This window comes from Dermacentor variabilis, chromosome 7 (assembly GCF_050947875.1).
Source record: "Dermacentor variabilis isolate Ectoservices chromosome 7, ASM5094787v1, whole genome shotgun sequence".
In the NCBI taxonomy this organism is placed as follows: domain Eukaryota; kingdom Metazoa; phylum Arthropoda; class Arachnida; order Ixodida; family Ixodidae; genus Dermacentor; species Dermacentor variabilis.
Genome location: NC_134574.1, coordinates 20,234,965 through 20,251,690, shown reverse-complemented (window position 1 = coordinate 20,251,690; position 16,726 = coordinate 20,234,965). Strand labels below are relative to the sequence as shown.

The following is a 16,726-nucleotide window of genomic DNA, read 5'->3' as shown; positions in this document are numbered from 1 at the left end:
TCCGGTCATTTCCTTGAATGTTTACGTGTGTTCTCCCCGACAAAATAGGACAAACTTGTTTTTAGGATGCCTTATTTGTCTTGGATAGGGGTGTCACAGAGTGGAAAGCACTCGTTTGATGTGCATACTTGCCACGTAACTTGTTTTGTGAAATGTGACGCTACATATATAGAGACCCTTGGGCAATGTTGCGCAATAGTTGAATAACGAAGTTAAATAAGAAGCACACGACAGACGTTGGCGCATGGGGAACATGATCCTGTACCACTGTACCGCATGATCGCATGGCAGATGTTCAAGGGGCCCGGCTCCGGTATTTGGTGCCTTCAAAACTGCTCTGGCTGGGGCATGGGATGCATCGCACGAAGCTTAAAATAATAAGGAAGGCGTAATTGAAGTGGTTACGCAACGTAGAACTATACCGTCAGGTCACAGACACAGCGTTGCAGTCACTTGACAATAGAGCTGCACGATTTTATTAGGTTATTGTTTATAAAAGCATTTTCCGAAATCCCTTTAATTAAGTAATATCTGTCATGCATCCCGCTGTCTCCAATGACTGTCACCGTCTCGGTTAGTAAACTCGATTAATCTAAAAACCCTAAGGCAGAACTTTTACATACGAATGGAAGAAATTAATACGACGAGGCGCGAGCCCGTCATCAAGCATTTTGCTGAGAATGCCCGCTCTTAACCGAGTTCCTGCTGTCGAATTCCGCAGCGAACTCCTTAAATTATGCTGGAAATATAGAGCACAGCGATAGGAGGTGTAAAAAAATACTTAATCGCCGACCTTCCATGCACGAGGGTTTCTGCTGATACTGCATAGCTCCCGCAGTGGCTGCGAGCAGCATCTAAGTAGCTAAAATAGGCAAAAAGGAAAGGAGATAGAAGTTCGACTCCTAGCGTGGTAACGTTCAAGTTTACCCTTAGTTGCAAGTAACCTATAATGTGAAGGTTACTACGTTACTAAACCAATTGGATATTTGTGTTTTTGTTCATTTTCGTCGCGGCTAGAGGTTACATGTGTCGAAGTAGCAACTTTAAAAGCTACTGCAACGCCAAATGCCTGGTAACCTTTAGATTACAACTGATGAAAAGAAAGTTACAATTCGTGGCTCAGGGGACCTATTGTATGTATTCGAAGATTGCTGATTAGTGTGGTCGCATTGCGATCTTGATATGATATTTTCAGCCAGGAACTAAGTGTAAATTTGGTGTGCCGTCGCGGCACGGAGTCAGGTTGGGCTAAATTAAGATGTTATTGGTGCCAGCCGGAATGTTTGTTTTCTCAATACATAAAGAAGTTTGAATCTTGCACGAGCGAATGCACCGGTCAACCAGCGAAAATTCAGTGCTCAGTTATATACGCTGCATAGGTGCCATTATAATGTAAAAGCAAGCCACAGAAACATTGAACACACATCGGGGAATATTGGGGCGAATGATGCTGTGGCATAAATTATAGCTACGGTTCAGTGTGGTGGAACCCCCCTCCCCCCCGCTACCGCTGTAGGCATTTTATGCTGTGGCATAAAAGATACCTGCACAGAAACTGAATGCAGATGCATTATGGTGCTTGAATATGCGTTTGTATACAATCATTTTCTTATTTCTTTGTGGATCAGGGCTTCATTTAGTAGCGTTTGTATATCTTCTCCTGAAACACGACACCCTTTGACAGCAGGGCGCACACTGAAGGACGCACGCAGGCGCACGCTGGAATACTGCAGAAGCTCGACGACCGACAGAATGAAAGCGTCGAGCAGGCCCAATAATTATTCTGTAAGGGAGAAAAATGCTTTATGCACAGTAACAAAATGTAATATGCCGCTGTGTTTTTTTTTTCTTTTGCCCTTCTAACCCACGAGAGCGTTCCTAAACCGCAACAAGTGTGGGGCTCCTCGCGGAGCACACAATTTTTGCCCGCTCGCTAACACGCGAGAAAGACGCCGCGAGAGCCGGCACTGCAGTAAGCTCTCGTAGAGAGATTAACGGGCGCTCACGGTTGGAGCGCCCGTTGCGGCAGGCCAAATTGCGGCAATTGCGGCAGGCCAAATGAGCAGAGAGAAAAAAATACATATACAAACGACCAGCAACATCTTTAAACTATAGATCATTAGAATCATGCTATACGGTTATGTGACACTTTGAGAGAACCGTACCTTGATTATTGTTTTTAGTTGCGCTCTATAGGTGGATGCCATAATAAAACGCGCTTCAGCTTCGGCCAAATATCAGCGCAGTCATATCTCCTCTGCGTTGTGTAGCTCTCAAGAAGCATGCCGGGAAGAGTATCGCCGATGCGGCCTTTTTGTAACGGTCGTGTGGCGCTTTGTTTCATCGCTTAACCACGTTTTAACGCTCTCCGATTTGGCGGCGCTTGCTTGCCAAACCTGTCATGTGTCTGTGTTGCTCGTGACGCGTGGTACAGTTACCAAAAAGATTCCTAAAGGTGCGCGAGCCGCTGAAAAGAATTGCCGCCCTGGAGCTGCAACATGTTTGGCGCGCTGCGTGGCCGCTGCAAGGAGCCGCATTGCCGATGGACAATGGTAAAAGTTCTTCCCTTAAGTGAGAGTGGTGAGCATCGTTTATATTGTTACCGCTGCAACCAATACCGAAAACAGCAATAAACATTCATCAAAACAGCAAGTTGGGCCAGTTGGTTGGAATTCATAGTGGTCGTCGTTTTAGAGCGCAGCTCTTTGGCGTCCGTTCCTGGGTTTCGCGTCGTCGTCGGCGTTGTCGTCGGCCTCGTAACCAGCTCCGACCCCCTTTCATCCCCCCAGCGCTAGCAGCGACCGACTGATACCGCTGGATGCTGCTGTCGCCGCTAGAGAGTCAAGATAACGTGACTGCATAGAACACCGTCGCCGCCATGCAGAAAGAGGAGGAAAGGGTCCCCCCCCCCCCCCCTGTTCTTGTGTGGCGGATAGGGTGCTCTTCAGTTGCATCAGTCAGTCGCTGCTATCTCTTCCCTCCTCCCTTTATCGTGTTGTCCGCTTGCTGCGCGCGCTTCTGCCCCCATCGTTTGCCGCTGGGTGTACACGCCGCCCCCCTCCCCCCTCTTCCTGCGAGTCTCCGGTTGTCAAAGCGCCGGCTCGAACTTAATTCCTTTCTTCGCTCCTCCTCCAATGCAACCCCTGTGCGGTGGCAATCAGAGAGCCAGATCGGTGGCGGCGGATCTGTATATGTGCACCGCCCGAGCCGAAATTGCCGCTGCCGTTCGCCCTGTGCGGTGGCAATCAGAGAGCCAGATCGGTGGCGGCTTGACATAAAGACAAACAGCAATTTCCTAACACTTATGCGGGAGAACATCCCGTTCCTCTCGCTCGTAACGCGTCCCACGGCTGTGACAACCTCGCGAGGCACTTGTATAGATCTCGTCTTTGAGAATCAAGCATTGGTGTACCAAGTCGAACATATATCAGTCTATTTCTCCGACCACAAAGCTTCCTTCATGACTGTCAAGAACTGTTAGTGGAGTCTTTGTTAAAGGAATACGTGTGAAAAATAAAAAAAAATTCTGTGATAGCGCATACATGTGTTGCTCGATTTCTTTGCCTCAATCTATCGAAAAGGTGAAACAGCTTATTTGCTGCGCTCAAATTTCGCATTAGGAAGTAACGTAATCGTCGGTAATTTTTTTTTATACCTTCTTGTGTCCTTGTCTTGTATTGCGCTGTAACGAACCACTATGAAGCAATAAATGTTAGCTAGGTAAGCAATGCTTCTTGTTGAATTATTTATTTGCTGGTTTGTGCGTGTGTGTGTCGTATATTTCACCGTCAATTCATGCTCATGCTTACGCTACTCAGTTTTATTCAAGCGCGCTACTTGCTTGCTTCATAAACACAGCTTTTTTTACCTCTGTCGGTCACCGTGTTCGTTATTCCTAAAGCTCGAGTATATGTTGCAATTTTGTGCGTACGCACAGCATTAGACCTCATGCACGGAACTGGCATTTTGTGCTGGTGTGGTCATATGTTTACAAATGAATGGTAAACTACCCTCAATTAAAGAATAATAATTGCAGTAATTCAGTTTGTAATCACTTCATATCGCGTTTTTGCTGTTAACTGTCACATTCTTGCGGTGTTGTTTTTTGTACTGCAGTGGAGTATGAACTGACTTGGGAATTAATTCGCCCTATTAGTTTGAATTGAATAATAATTTTCTTAAATATATAATCTTATAGTTTTATTGTAACCGAAATTTCCTTAACAGAGTCTACATAAATTTTGCGTGTTTAATTATATGTTGTGTGGCAATGTTTTATCTGTTCGTGGTTAATTTATGCCTCTTTCATTACATTGTGGCGACACACTCCGCGCATACTTCTGCGCACCCTCCGTCTTCTTATCATCCTTATTCTTATCAACACAGCTGCACGCTGGACTGCTTGGTCGATGAAACATAGCGCCACCGCCACGTCACCCGAGGTATGCGTCACCGACGGTGGCTATAAAAACAGGCTGCCCGGCTGAGAAAGGGCGCTTTTTCTAGCTCCCGCTACTGTGACGAACGTGGCGTCGGTATGCCCGTCCGCTGCCATCGTTAGTCGAATAAAGAGTCGTTATGTTTTCATGTTGGGATTCATACTGCGGCAGACACGACATCCCACAACATGTTGATAGCTGTTTGCGGTGCGACTTAAACAAGTAAACATAAGATTTTAAGATAACTATTCTGTTCATGTAGGCTCCACTGCCCAGCAAGGAGATCGGAGAATTACCAACTGACATGGTGGCCGCAAACAGACATGATTGCGCTCTCAACAGGGCTGAGATCGTCTTCCTTATAATAATCTAAAACCTATATGCATGTGTATTTACAGAAGGGTTGAAATCTGGGCCAGTTGGTACATACTTGAGCGAAAAAACCAGACAAAAACACAAAGGACAAGAGGTGTGAGTCGTTGTGGTGTGAACCTCTCCTCTTGTCCTTTGTTTTTGACTGGTTTTTTCGTTCAAATGTGTATTTGACATATTGTACACGAACCTTCAACGTTTATGTCTATTTGCATCATTCCCGGTGCTACTGTAGTAATACAGGGTCTGTTCTGAAAGTAGTAGGACTCAAGTATATATATATATATATATATATATATATATATATATATATATATATATATATATATATATATATATATATATATATATATATATATTCATGAGAAGTACAAACTACTGAAGTTTTCCAAAGTACCACCTTTCCGCGTCTACACTCTCCTGCCAACGAGTTTTCCAGTTTTCGTACGCCTCCAGGAACGCCTGGACCGGAATGCTGTTTAGCTCCCTCGTCACGGCCTGTTGAACCGCCTCTACCAATCCGTGATGCTTACAATTGAGCGTCGTTTTTATTCTCGGGAATAGCAAAAAATCTGGCGCGGCCAAGTCGGGTCTGTAGGGGGGCAGAGGCAGCGTTGCCACCTCGTGCTGGGCAAGATACTTCACTACGCGGAATGATGTGTGGCTCGCCACGTTGACATGGTGCAGCCGCCAATTGTTGGCAATGGCTCGGTGGACACGAACAATGCGCTTTGGCTGTCTTTTCAGGACTTCCACGTAAAAAACTGCATTACTTGTTTGTCCGGGTGATACGAACTCTTTGTGGATGACTCCATGTCGATCAAGAAAGCAAATGAGCATGGACTTTTTCTTGCATTTGCTCATTCGTGCTTGAGGCATGGGGAAGAACTCTACCGCTTGCTCTCTGGGTCGTAATCAAACACCTAAGTCTTGTCACCGGTCGCTACATTGTGCAAAAAGTCGGGGTTCTCATTCACAAGAAGAAGAAGATCCTGGCAGGTCGCTTTCCGGTTGGCCTTTTGTTCCTCTGACAACAGTTGTGGAATGAACTTCGCGCACACTTTCCTCATGGCTAAGTTTTCAGTCATGATCTCAAAAACTTGTGTTTGAGCACTGCTAAAGTCATCAGCAGTCATTCTGATACTCATCCTACGATTGATGTACAGTAAATGTTTCACTCGCGACACATGTTCGTTGGTCTTGCTGGTCGAAGGGCGTCCGGAACGGTCACCGTCTTCCACTCTTTCCCTACCTTCTCGGAACAGCTTGTACCACTCAACAACACCTGATCTACCCATGGCAGCATCACCGCAGGCCTGCTTAATCATGTCGTGAGTCTCATTGGCCGTTTTACCAAGCTTTACACAAAATTTGATCGCGTATCGCTGATCCAGTAAACGGTCCATGATTCTCCGTGACGAGGCGTTTCGACAGGGGTTCACAGTACAAGCGACCTGCTCTCTTCAACGGCCGAGAGCCGATTGCCGATTTTTCCCAGGGTTCCCAATATCGCCCTTCACCGATCCTGTGTGCGTAACCGCCTCTCGTCCGCCCGTTCGTCCAGGAAAAAAACAATCCTACTACTTTCAGAACAGACCCTGTAAATGTGTGCCCCTTCCTTATGTACTGCATGTAACTTCATGGTGCAGTTCAAATTTCCCTGGTTTTTTTTTGTTCGTTAACCACAGTGCAAACTCGTATAGACAGTTAACAGCATTTCACTGATGTCATGCATAGCTCATAGTGTTATATAATGGAAATGTTACTACTTTGGAGAGTTGCTTATTGCTCACATGCACAGAGAAAGTGCTTCCTCGAGTGTTTACACGGACATGTATAGAGCTTTAATTTCAAAATTTGTTTTTAATGATATCTTTGGTAAGTTGTAGAATGAAAGACTTGTTTTTGGTCTTGATGCCCATTTACACTTATATTGGCTTGGAAACATGCATGGTTTTATGGTCCAGTCTTCTTTTCTAGGTGCCAGCTATAGCCGAAACTTTGTATATCTTTTGCATTTGCTACATTGCATTGGTAACGTCTTTATTGTCCTGCTCTAAAGCTGTACAGGATGTGTAAAGCTTTTTGTTTTCTGTAGTGTCCAAAGCGGATCTGAACACAAGTGTCCAATTTATGTTTTAGTGCCTGCAAGCTCATATACTTAACATTTGCCGTGTTTTCTAACTTCGTCATTGCAGTACAATTTTTTACATGGACAGCTAACACGGATTTAATGATAACATGTATGGTTCAAACCCTGATATGATACAAGCGAGTTCCCCTGATATTATACAAGTGATACTACATTTCCGAAGTTTCAAATCTACTCATTAGCCAGCAAGGTCTGCTGCATTTGTGGTGTACCCTATGTTGTATATTGAAACAAAATATTGAATTCTAAAGAACCCTTTACTAGCCGTGGAACTTTCAGTTTATACTCGAATTATTTATACAAGCTAACTGTGCCTCCTCCGAAGGCTTTCATAGTGTGTTTTGAACTATATTGTTAGGAACATTACATATTACATATTAAATATTTGTTCAAATGTTGAGTAATTGTCTATCTCACGGGGAGTTTCATTTCGTCAGAAATACGAAAGAATATTAGTTGTTGCCCTTTGCTGGCACAAATACAACGATTTAAGTGATTTCAATGGAAGTAAGCTTTTGTTACACCATTCAGCTCGGTGATTTTTTTGCAGGAAATTTTATATGGGCCGCGCTGTTTACATGGTCGCAGAGTCGGGTGCGGCCTAGAAACGAGGAGGCGCCACCTCTTGGGTTTTGTACCAGAAAGGCCAAATCCGCGCATGGTACGCCCAGCCAGCCAAACAACAGAGGTGCGTTCTTTCCTTCTTGCGCGCTTCTCTCTGCTTGCGCCTCTTCTTTCTTGCGCGCGTCTTTCCGCGGCCGGATTAAGCAGACTACAACCATGTGCGGAGAAATCCGAGCCCTGGTGGAGGACGCCACTCGGCCAGTCATTCTTGGACAATGTCTCTTCACGCGCTTGCGCTTCGATGTAGTTCATCTGTCCACCTCGTGTGGTTTCCACACGAAGCGGACACACATATCTTTCGCGATATATTTATTATAAGGGTGGCCGTCATCATTGGGAACTCACTATACTTCTTTTATTTCCAGTAAAACCTAACATAATTCCGCTAAAATCTATAGCGCAGTTATATATATATTTGGGGTTTTACGTGCCAAAACCACTTTCTGATTATGAGGCACGCCGTAGTGGAGGACTCCGGAAATTTTGACCACCTGGGGTTCTTTAACATAGCGCAGTTCAATCGTGAAGCTTAGCGTAAGTTAAATCGTATAAGGTTAATTGTATTATTTTTATTGCGATGGTACTGTTCAAAAGATGAAACAGTCATGCAGTGAATCACAGTGCCAACTACAAAAGTAGATGACAAATGCGCGCAGTTAGGTGCTGGAAATTTAACTTATTTCATTGCGTACGTCTGAATTTGCCTGCACTCAGAGCGCGCTTAAGGCACAGGACGAACACGTCTGCTTATATCACCAAGAGCTTAGCTAGAAACACCGAAAAAGTTTGTAGCAGTCGCCTCCCCCCCCCCCCCAGCTCAAGAAATAAAAAAAAAAAGACTTATTTATTCGCCGGCCATGGACTGAGTGAAAGCTTCGTCACGGCGCCGCGTCTTGTAGTGCGTTTAAGCCAGGCGTAATTCCGGAAATCCTTCGAGCGCTTCGCGCATTTTGAACAGCTGCCGCCCCTCCCCCCTCTTGAACGTGGCAGACGATGAGTCGGGTTGTTATCGACTCGGAGCGCGCTTTCTCTACTTCCGGAACCAACTCACGTAGTGTATAGCATCAAGCGTCAACGCTGTAGGAAGCGGTGGCGGGAGGGGGGAAGGGTGGAGAAGGGGGGGGGGTCCAAGAGAAGTGACAGAAAACCACGTGAACCACTCATCTGGGAATAACACGTACGTATGCTCGCTCAGAGAATGTTGAGAGAGCGTTTCTGCATTCTTAACGACGAAGCGAGTATCGGCACGCATCAGATCGATACGGCCTGTATAACTGCGTGCTGATGGAAACTGGCTCCTACTTTGAAAGCACGAAAGAACTGAAGTCACAGTGATGGAACACTGGAACATCTGCGTTTGGGAAGCCTTGCATGATATCTAAATTGGATTTGTAATAGCGAGGCTCTTTCCCTTAATGTATGATTCATTGGAATCCTCACGAGATGGAAAACTGCATTACCCCATTTCAGGTTCTTCTGATTTCTTACTGCAGAAAGTAAATGAAATGATTATGAACTGTACGATCCGCCGCGGTGGCATAGCGGCTATGGCGTTACGCTGCTAAGCACGAGGTCGCGGGATCAAATTCCGGCCACCGCGGCCGCATTTCCATGGCAGCGAAAGGAGAGAGAAAAACGCCCGTGTCCTGCGCATTGGGGGGGGGGGGGGGGGAGGCAGAATTAATCCGGTGTCCCCAACTACGGCGTGCCTCATAATCGAATCGTGGTTTTGGCACGTAAAACCCCAGAATTTAAACTGTACGAAATACTAGATGTCACGGTGCGGTATTATTCGACTCGGCGAAGCACCGATCAACGGGCGCCAAAAGTTCGTAGGAATCGGCGAGCTAGGCGGTTATTGCCGGCCACTCGGGCAAGCGGCCGAAGGAAGTCGAAGGCAGGTTTAGAGATTAGTCCTTTTGTCGTCGGCGCGACTATGACGCTCCTACGGCTTTTGTAGGAACCACTGTATATTATCTGCCCTTTGCGCGTGCATTGCGAAGCTTGCTGAGAAGGCAGGAGTGCGAATACTCCGAAATATGTGGTGCCTCTGTGCAATCCTGTGTCCACGAATTCCCGACAGTGTATGTGTGCCCGCAGCGCCGTATGGCCGGCTGCCGTCATTTCTCCTGTGTTTGTGAACGAACAACAGAGGCCCGCCACAGACTCAAGGGTGTGCGTGTGTGGTGGAATACAAGTGCGTGACCTCTAACAGCAGGGGGGAATCACCCGTTCCCCCGCCCCTAATTAAAAGGGGCGCGGCCAAGACCTTAGGAGGAGCCGGGATGCAATGGGGTGAACTTGATCGGAACGTCACCATTATCAGCCGTTCCCCAACACAGGGAAATAGGGAAAGGAGAAGTTATTTAAACGCAAGTTTTAGACCGAGCTAGGCAGTCTAGAAGCAGAGCCTACAATCTGCGGAGAAGCATCAAGGAGCTAATGTCGTCCAGTATCACCTGGGCCGCCGAGCAGTGTCTGAGCTGCGAGTTACTAGTTGACGTAGGAGACGACAAACTAACGTCTGCAATGAAGCTCACGGTGGTTCCCTTCAATTTAGCTCAACCTGTCCGAGGGAAGACGTCAGAACTCGACTCCCTGGAAACCCGGCCCAGCAATGGCATCGACCGCAATGAGATCGGCTTGCCAGCGCTCTTCGGGAAAGCTCTGCCGTCGACTCCACGCTTTATGGACGTGCTACTGCTGTCCGGCCATGAGTACGCCATCATTTGTTTTCTTTTGAACTCTGTTTAGTTGACCACCGTTAAGTGCGTTTTGTGCAGTGTTAATTTCTATATTTACTGTTAACTGTTCGTTGTATTTCTGTTGTCTTCACCATTGATCTATACTAAGTGCACGTGTGTTAGTGTTCTTGTGTTTCTTTTAATTTGCGTATTGTCGTCAGTCGATAAATTTTTTTTCTCTTTCTCCCGACTCTGACTCATTCGCTGCGTTCACCTGAATACGGAACGACCAACCGGCTTGCATACCCCGTCGACAACTTCGCGCCAACGGCGAACGGGTGACAAGCCGTGGCACTAGAGTAGCGTCAACAAGAAGAGGACACGAAAAAGTACCGCATTAGCAGACAGTCACATGCCGCTAAAAAAACTATTAAAACTATAATCCATTGAGTAACACTACAATTCTCATGTGTGTAGCTGATCCATGTATGGAATGTCCCAGATATTATTCGCCAGGATGTAAATATATGCTAACGAACTCGAAATACATCTTGTAGCCTGTTGTATGGCATAAGTAACGCTATTTGTATTTGCATACTCTACTTATGTGCATAACAAGTCACTATTAGTGAACAGTTTTGCAACTATTACCTTTAGGGAAAGCACTCCAATTAATATTGGTAAGCCTCCTAGGAAACATACAACTCAGCGTGTACTAACTTTATGCTTCTTGAACAATAATTTTTTTCCCGTCCTAGAGAAAGTCCGGGAAACACGGAGAAAAAGAACGTGCGGTGTCCGCGTGCGTGCCTCAGTAGCAGTACTTTCAAACGTGTCGCGCGTGAAAGAACAGCCCATCAAGCTTTCTATGCTATTCACAGGGCTGTGGCCGGGGCGTTGGCTGCGCGATTTACGACAGTGATGTGCTTCGCTTTAAGCAGTACATGATTGTCATGAGCATAAGAGGTATTGGCCTGAAAAAAAAAGGCAACTGAGCAAAGTGGCATTCATTCATATCTTTGTATGTTATTGCACTAAATGAAATAAAAGTGCTAACAAAGCCGCCTTGCGAAAGCGAATGAAATTTGAGAGACACGTTGTTGAGCAAGAAATGAACATCACTTCATAAAGGTCTACGCTGGCTGCGTGAAGAGCACGCCTACACATCACGTAATGTGAACAAAAAACATAACTTATACCTTCGTAGTAACAGGGACAAGGACGATCATGCAATCTGGCCGAGGGAAAGATGACTTAAAAGAGATGCAGAGCCAGGATGGAGCACTGGGTGAGAGGGAGCAGATGAATAAGTTGCAGCGCAAAAAGGAATGCCTCGCAGGCAGCGCATCATAGGGCCTGACTGAATTCGCTGACTGGCAATCCTCAAAAAGAGATTTATTAAGCAAAATGATGGCCACCAGACGTTTTAAGCGCATTAAATTGTGACGACATCTAGAGTGCTAAGGCAAAGAGCAAGTCAAATAGAAACCCGGGTGCTTACCTTTGGTGACTTTTCCCATCATGCCAAGGTTGCTAATCAATGTCCGCATCCCAATCATGTCGGCACCTGGCACATGCGCTCACAATTCAGCCAAAAAACGTTTGTAGCAGATGGATTGGCGCGCTGCCGTCACACTGGTGAAATAGAATTGACCTTCTCGGATGAGAAAAGAGTTCTCAGGAGGCCAGAAGACGTGGCAGATGACGTCAGAAGAACGCCGTTACTTGTGCAGTGTTTGCTTTGGGTCCACGAGTCATCACCGCCGAACATTTGATAGAGTGACTGAAAGCTAATAAACAGCTGCTGCTTCCTCAGGTAACAAAGGTGTTCAAGACGAGAGGCTTGCTTCACCCTGCAAATATGCTGGACCACTGTCCGAGGCTATTCTCTCCGCTTTTCTCTAAACGCCTCTGACTTCTGAACCGCCGTAAAGTGCGGTGACACTGGTAACACTTCTCTTCCGCTTTCCTTTGTGATTTGTAAACTTGGAGTCAATACAGAATGGGCAATGGGAGCAGGAAAACAGTTAGGCAACTGAACCAGTTTTGAAAACAGATAATGATCTTGGTCAGTGTATTGATATGTTACATAAACATTGAACCGAGTTACACAGAAGGCTTGGCATAAAGGCGGTGACGACGCCACCAGAGTATCGAGCAGGCTCGAGACAGAATTCCTCACGAAGTAGCACAGGAAGTCTCACGTAAACGTTTGTTACCTTCTCCAGTCTTCAAAGTTACATTGACGCTCAAGCTCGGGTGAGGAAACAATGCCGTGTAATGTCACGAGCGATAACCGATTCAATTGTGCAAAGGAACAAACGTTAAACTGGAGTTATTTACCACCGATGACGTTGAGTTCTTCGAGTCACTCAGTGCCGCTTGGAAGAGCGCACGTTTGTCGCAGGTTCCAGCTGGTTCCGGCTGGTTCGGAGAGTGCGCGCGGTTGAAAAATCATACGTGATAAAGAAAAAAAAAAGAACGTCCTAAGTGCCTTGTCGAGTATTCAGCGCCCCTGATGCCTCATTCCCTTCTTTTGCTCTGACTGTTCCCTGCTTGGCCTGGCGAAGTGAACGTAGAGGGGGAGAGAGAAAGATATCCGCACTCCTCCTCTCTGGACTCCCCCTGAAGAGCAAATCAAGACGAACCTGCCGCTTCGGCGAGCGGTGACGACCGCGCCACTCGCACCTGCTGCTGCTGCCGCGGCGTTCGGATGTCGTGATGCGGAGGCCGGAAGACCGCGGCAGGAATGCGCAACGTCAGTCGCCGAGCTCGGTACAAGCACCGATGGGGCAAGCAGCGGCAGAACACGGATTTGCAAAATCATTCGCAGCCGCAGACGCGACCCACCGGATGCCCCCCAAAGCGGACGTTCTGCCTCGCGCGAGCGATGGATTGAACGAGGCTTAGAGGCCGAGGCACGCCGAGCCCGAGCTTCCCATTGGTCCGCGCTCCGCGGCAGCTTGCTCGCTCGCGCGCTTTTCCTCTCCGTGCCCGCAGCCTTTTTTTTTTTTTCTGCCTAGACTCCGGTCGCTCGGTCTCTCGCAGCCGTGAAAGAGGCGGCTAAGTGGAAGGCGAAGAGAGAGGCGGAAGATGATGCCGGGGAATCTGGGAAGCCCGAGAGCGTTGTGTATAGGCACGCGCGCTGCGGGAAACCTGTGACGTCGCTATGACGTAACGTTGAGTTGGAGTTCGCGTGCCGATGCGGCTTTGGATTCGCCTTGCGTTACCGCTCACCTTCACGTGCATAGCTTGCCAGAACAAACAGAGCAGCTTGTCGTTCACTCAAGCGGCTGCTGCTTGCCTGATTATTTCGTTTAGTTCATGTTTTCAATTCACTGGGGATCTGAGAAACATCTTAACGGAGGGACTTTCGAGCAGCAGCTGTTCTTCAACGTTTACCCTTGGATTCACTCACAACGCTCGCTTACACGAGCATTGTGAATACCGCACTCATTGTTATGCGGCTGCTACGCCGAGGATCGGACCTACGACGTCGTGGTCAGCAGCGAAACGCCATAGCCACTCTATTACCACAACTGCTGCTCATCTACTATGGTCCATGCGTCTTACGGATTGATAAACAACGCTTTCCTTTTCTGTCGAAAAAATGTTAAATGAGATAAAGTCCTTGGGCTTGTGCAGTGTTTTTTGGAGTACTTTTTGAGCAAGGGGTAGACTTCATTTCCCAAACCCGGTGTATTAGGTCCATTACAATGTTAGAATTCCGGGAAGCAGCGCATTTGAAAAAAAAAAGGGGGGTTACACAAACATTAATGATCAGCTTATACACAGCGCATGTGTTTGTAGAGTACCTGAGTACCTAGTAAGTAAGTAAGCCATTACAAATTTCTGAACCTTGAAAAAAAAAATGGTGAGCACAGTAAATCGCCGGTAGATGAAGCTAAACAAGCTGTTCAATCAGATCAACATAATTGATATATTTATGCTAAACTTTCAGTAAACATAATCGCAATGTGTCTTTCCCGCTTACTTTCACCGATGTGTCTATACGCAGCATCTCTTATATTTCACATTTGTGAAAGAAACAAGAAAACGGACTTAATCACCGCAATTAATTTACAGGCGACAATTTTAAAAGCAGGTGGTGAAGTTGATTCGGATGCACAGTTCCACCCTCTCCAGCCATTTCATCGCCACCCGCTTCTCTTTGATGATTCCCCTGTCAATGACTTTATTTTCGGGAGAAACCGCTATGAAGCTTTACAGTTTAATAGTGATTTAAACTGCTATATTCATAAGGACAGACTGCTATACTCTTAACGAGAGCATTGTGGTGTCAAGCGAATCCCTCCCTAGAAATAGTGCTTTAGACTGACGCTGCACCGACGGCTCAATAAATGCTTAATATGAAATATGTTATTATTACTTAACGTAAATAACTGTTCGCCCCATGCTTTTATATTAACTGGAGTATTTTCCTGTTTAAAAGCTTTATGTGGGCATCTTGATGTAATTACAAACCACCGGGGCCTTTGTTTCCGGAAAGTATTGTTCTATAAATTGCATGTGGTAGGTGGCGCTCCTCCACCTCTGCGGGTCCACTAATGAAAGAGCGAGATATTACTTCCATCTTTATTTTAATGTTCAAGAAGGTAACTAAGCATCTTTGTTCGTATTTTGCGGCAGTGTATCGTTCCAAACAATTCAGAGAAAGATTAAGCCTTTATCGGAGGCATTTCGAGCTTTGCTCCACTTTTCAACCTGTCCTTAATTGCTGGCTCCGAATTCCTTGATGTTAGGATGCATTGCTTTATTAATGCTGATGTGTGTATTTCTCCGGTTAAAGCGGGGACCGTTTGGTTCCTTTCCCTGATCTTCGACGCAGTGATGATGTCAAAGTATGGATGCATTGCTGGAGGATCGAGACCTGTGTACTTTTCTTAGACTTGATTTTTAAAGCAGTAGTGTCCTTCGGCTCCTTCTCCTTGTTGTTTGCGAGTTTCTGTGGGTTTACGATAAACTTGGTGCGCCAACTGTCACTAGTTGTCACTAGAAATAAATGAAATAAATAAATGAAAAGTTAGTATTGAAGCCTGGCTCCGCAGCACTGAAGCTCGATACTGTAATCATTAGGCCAGGGAAGCATGCCTGAAATTGTGGAACAGGCTCGTGCAAGCAAGGATTCAGACGCGTCATCCTATAGAAATTGCTTACAAGTTTTATTTCGGTTACTTGTAAAACAGCCTGCTTCATGTAGGGGGCATGATCTATAATTTGGTAAAGCAAGTAATTGACTGCGCGTCTATCATCGCACTGTTGCGCTTTGGTGTGCTTCTTCAAGGCCGGGTACGTTGCGTTGAAGTGCTGACTAATTCTTACGACGACATCAACCTAAGTTTGGTTCCAATAAAATTTTCCAGCTTCTTATGTTAAGCCTCGAAGACTCTATGAGCGTAAGCTTAAATTTTGCTCTGATAAACAGCTAGCTTGATTCATGGCTAGGGTGGTATGTTTTTCAATAACAAGTTTCCCTTTTGAGCTGAAGCGAGCCGTCCTGAATTTCGTGGTTCCGTTTGTTTATTTATTACGCACCGGCGTTTTTTGCGAGTGTTCATGCATTTCCATCCCTGGGAACTCTGTAATTGACCTTCGATGCATGAAGGTAATGGTTGTTGGTGTATGACGGCTGTGATGTCCTGTTCCACATTAGGAGAATGTAATTTAATGCATTTGCAGCCAGAAACATTATATAGCACCGTAGTGAGGCAAGCTGCTTCGTCACTTCTGTGTTCGCTCTGTCTGACTGTATGATCGTAGTATTCGTCCCTTTCTTAGGCAAGACACTCGTTACCAACTGTTATGAATATTAGCACGTGAAGACTGGTTAGTATGCTCACCAATTCGACTGTAGTGGCCTCTTTCGAAGAATGAGATAAGGAGTCGAGTCTCAGCGCACAGAATACTTCCTAACTAAAGATACGCGATTGTTCTCTTTAGAGTCTTGAAGTGCGAATAACATAGAAGTAGCAATTTTTGACGCACCAAAGGGTTGTACTTTCGCGCTTCCAAAAAATCGGCGCTCCGAGAATCACGTGAACGTGGTGTCCAGACTAGCTTCAGCACTCAACTGCACAGGTTGTAGCCGGTTTGTGGTTGCATGAACGCTACTTCTGTAAATAAAGTAAATACCACATACAAAAGGAAAAAAAAAACAAGAACCACAGTGCCAAATTAGACAAATGCATGAATTCACGAAAACCTCGTCGGGAAGACTTGTCCACACGCATACGTTCAAGCCATCGTACGGCTGTACATAATTTTAACAAATGCTGCTAGCCAATGTCAAAGCAGACTTCCTAGCAATGAGCTATATGTATTCGACCCCACAAGTGGTGCTTCCGTGCACAAGTGTAGAACCGGCACATCGCGCCGGTCGTGCGGGCGCATATACCGCCAGGGAAGCGTCACCAGATACGCTCCCCATCTTTGCG

General features: G+C 46.1%; 1 protein-coding gene across 1 annotated transcript in view; it reads right to left on the bottom strand.

Annotated features, from left to right (window-relative positions):
- Positions 1–13,139, bottom strand: part of LOC142587361 (Kv channel-interacting protein 4-like) — a 323,816-nt gene extending 310,677 nt beyond the window's left edge. Inside the window, exon 1 of the mRNA XM_075698307.1 lies at positions 11,773–13,139. Within this exon, the coding sequence (XP_075554422.1) occupies positions 11,773–11,830 (58 nt within the window). The 5' untranslated portion in view covers positions 11,831–13,139. The remainder of the gene's footprint in view (positions 1–11,772) is intronic.
- Positions 13,140–16,726: the final 3,587 nt, after the last annotated feature.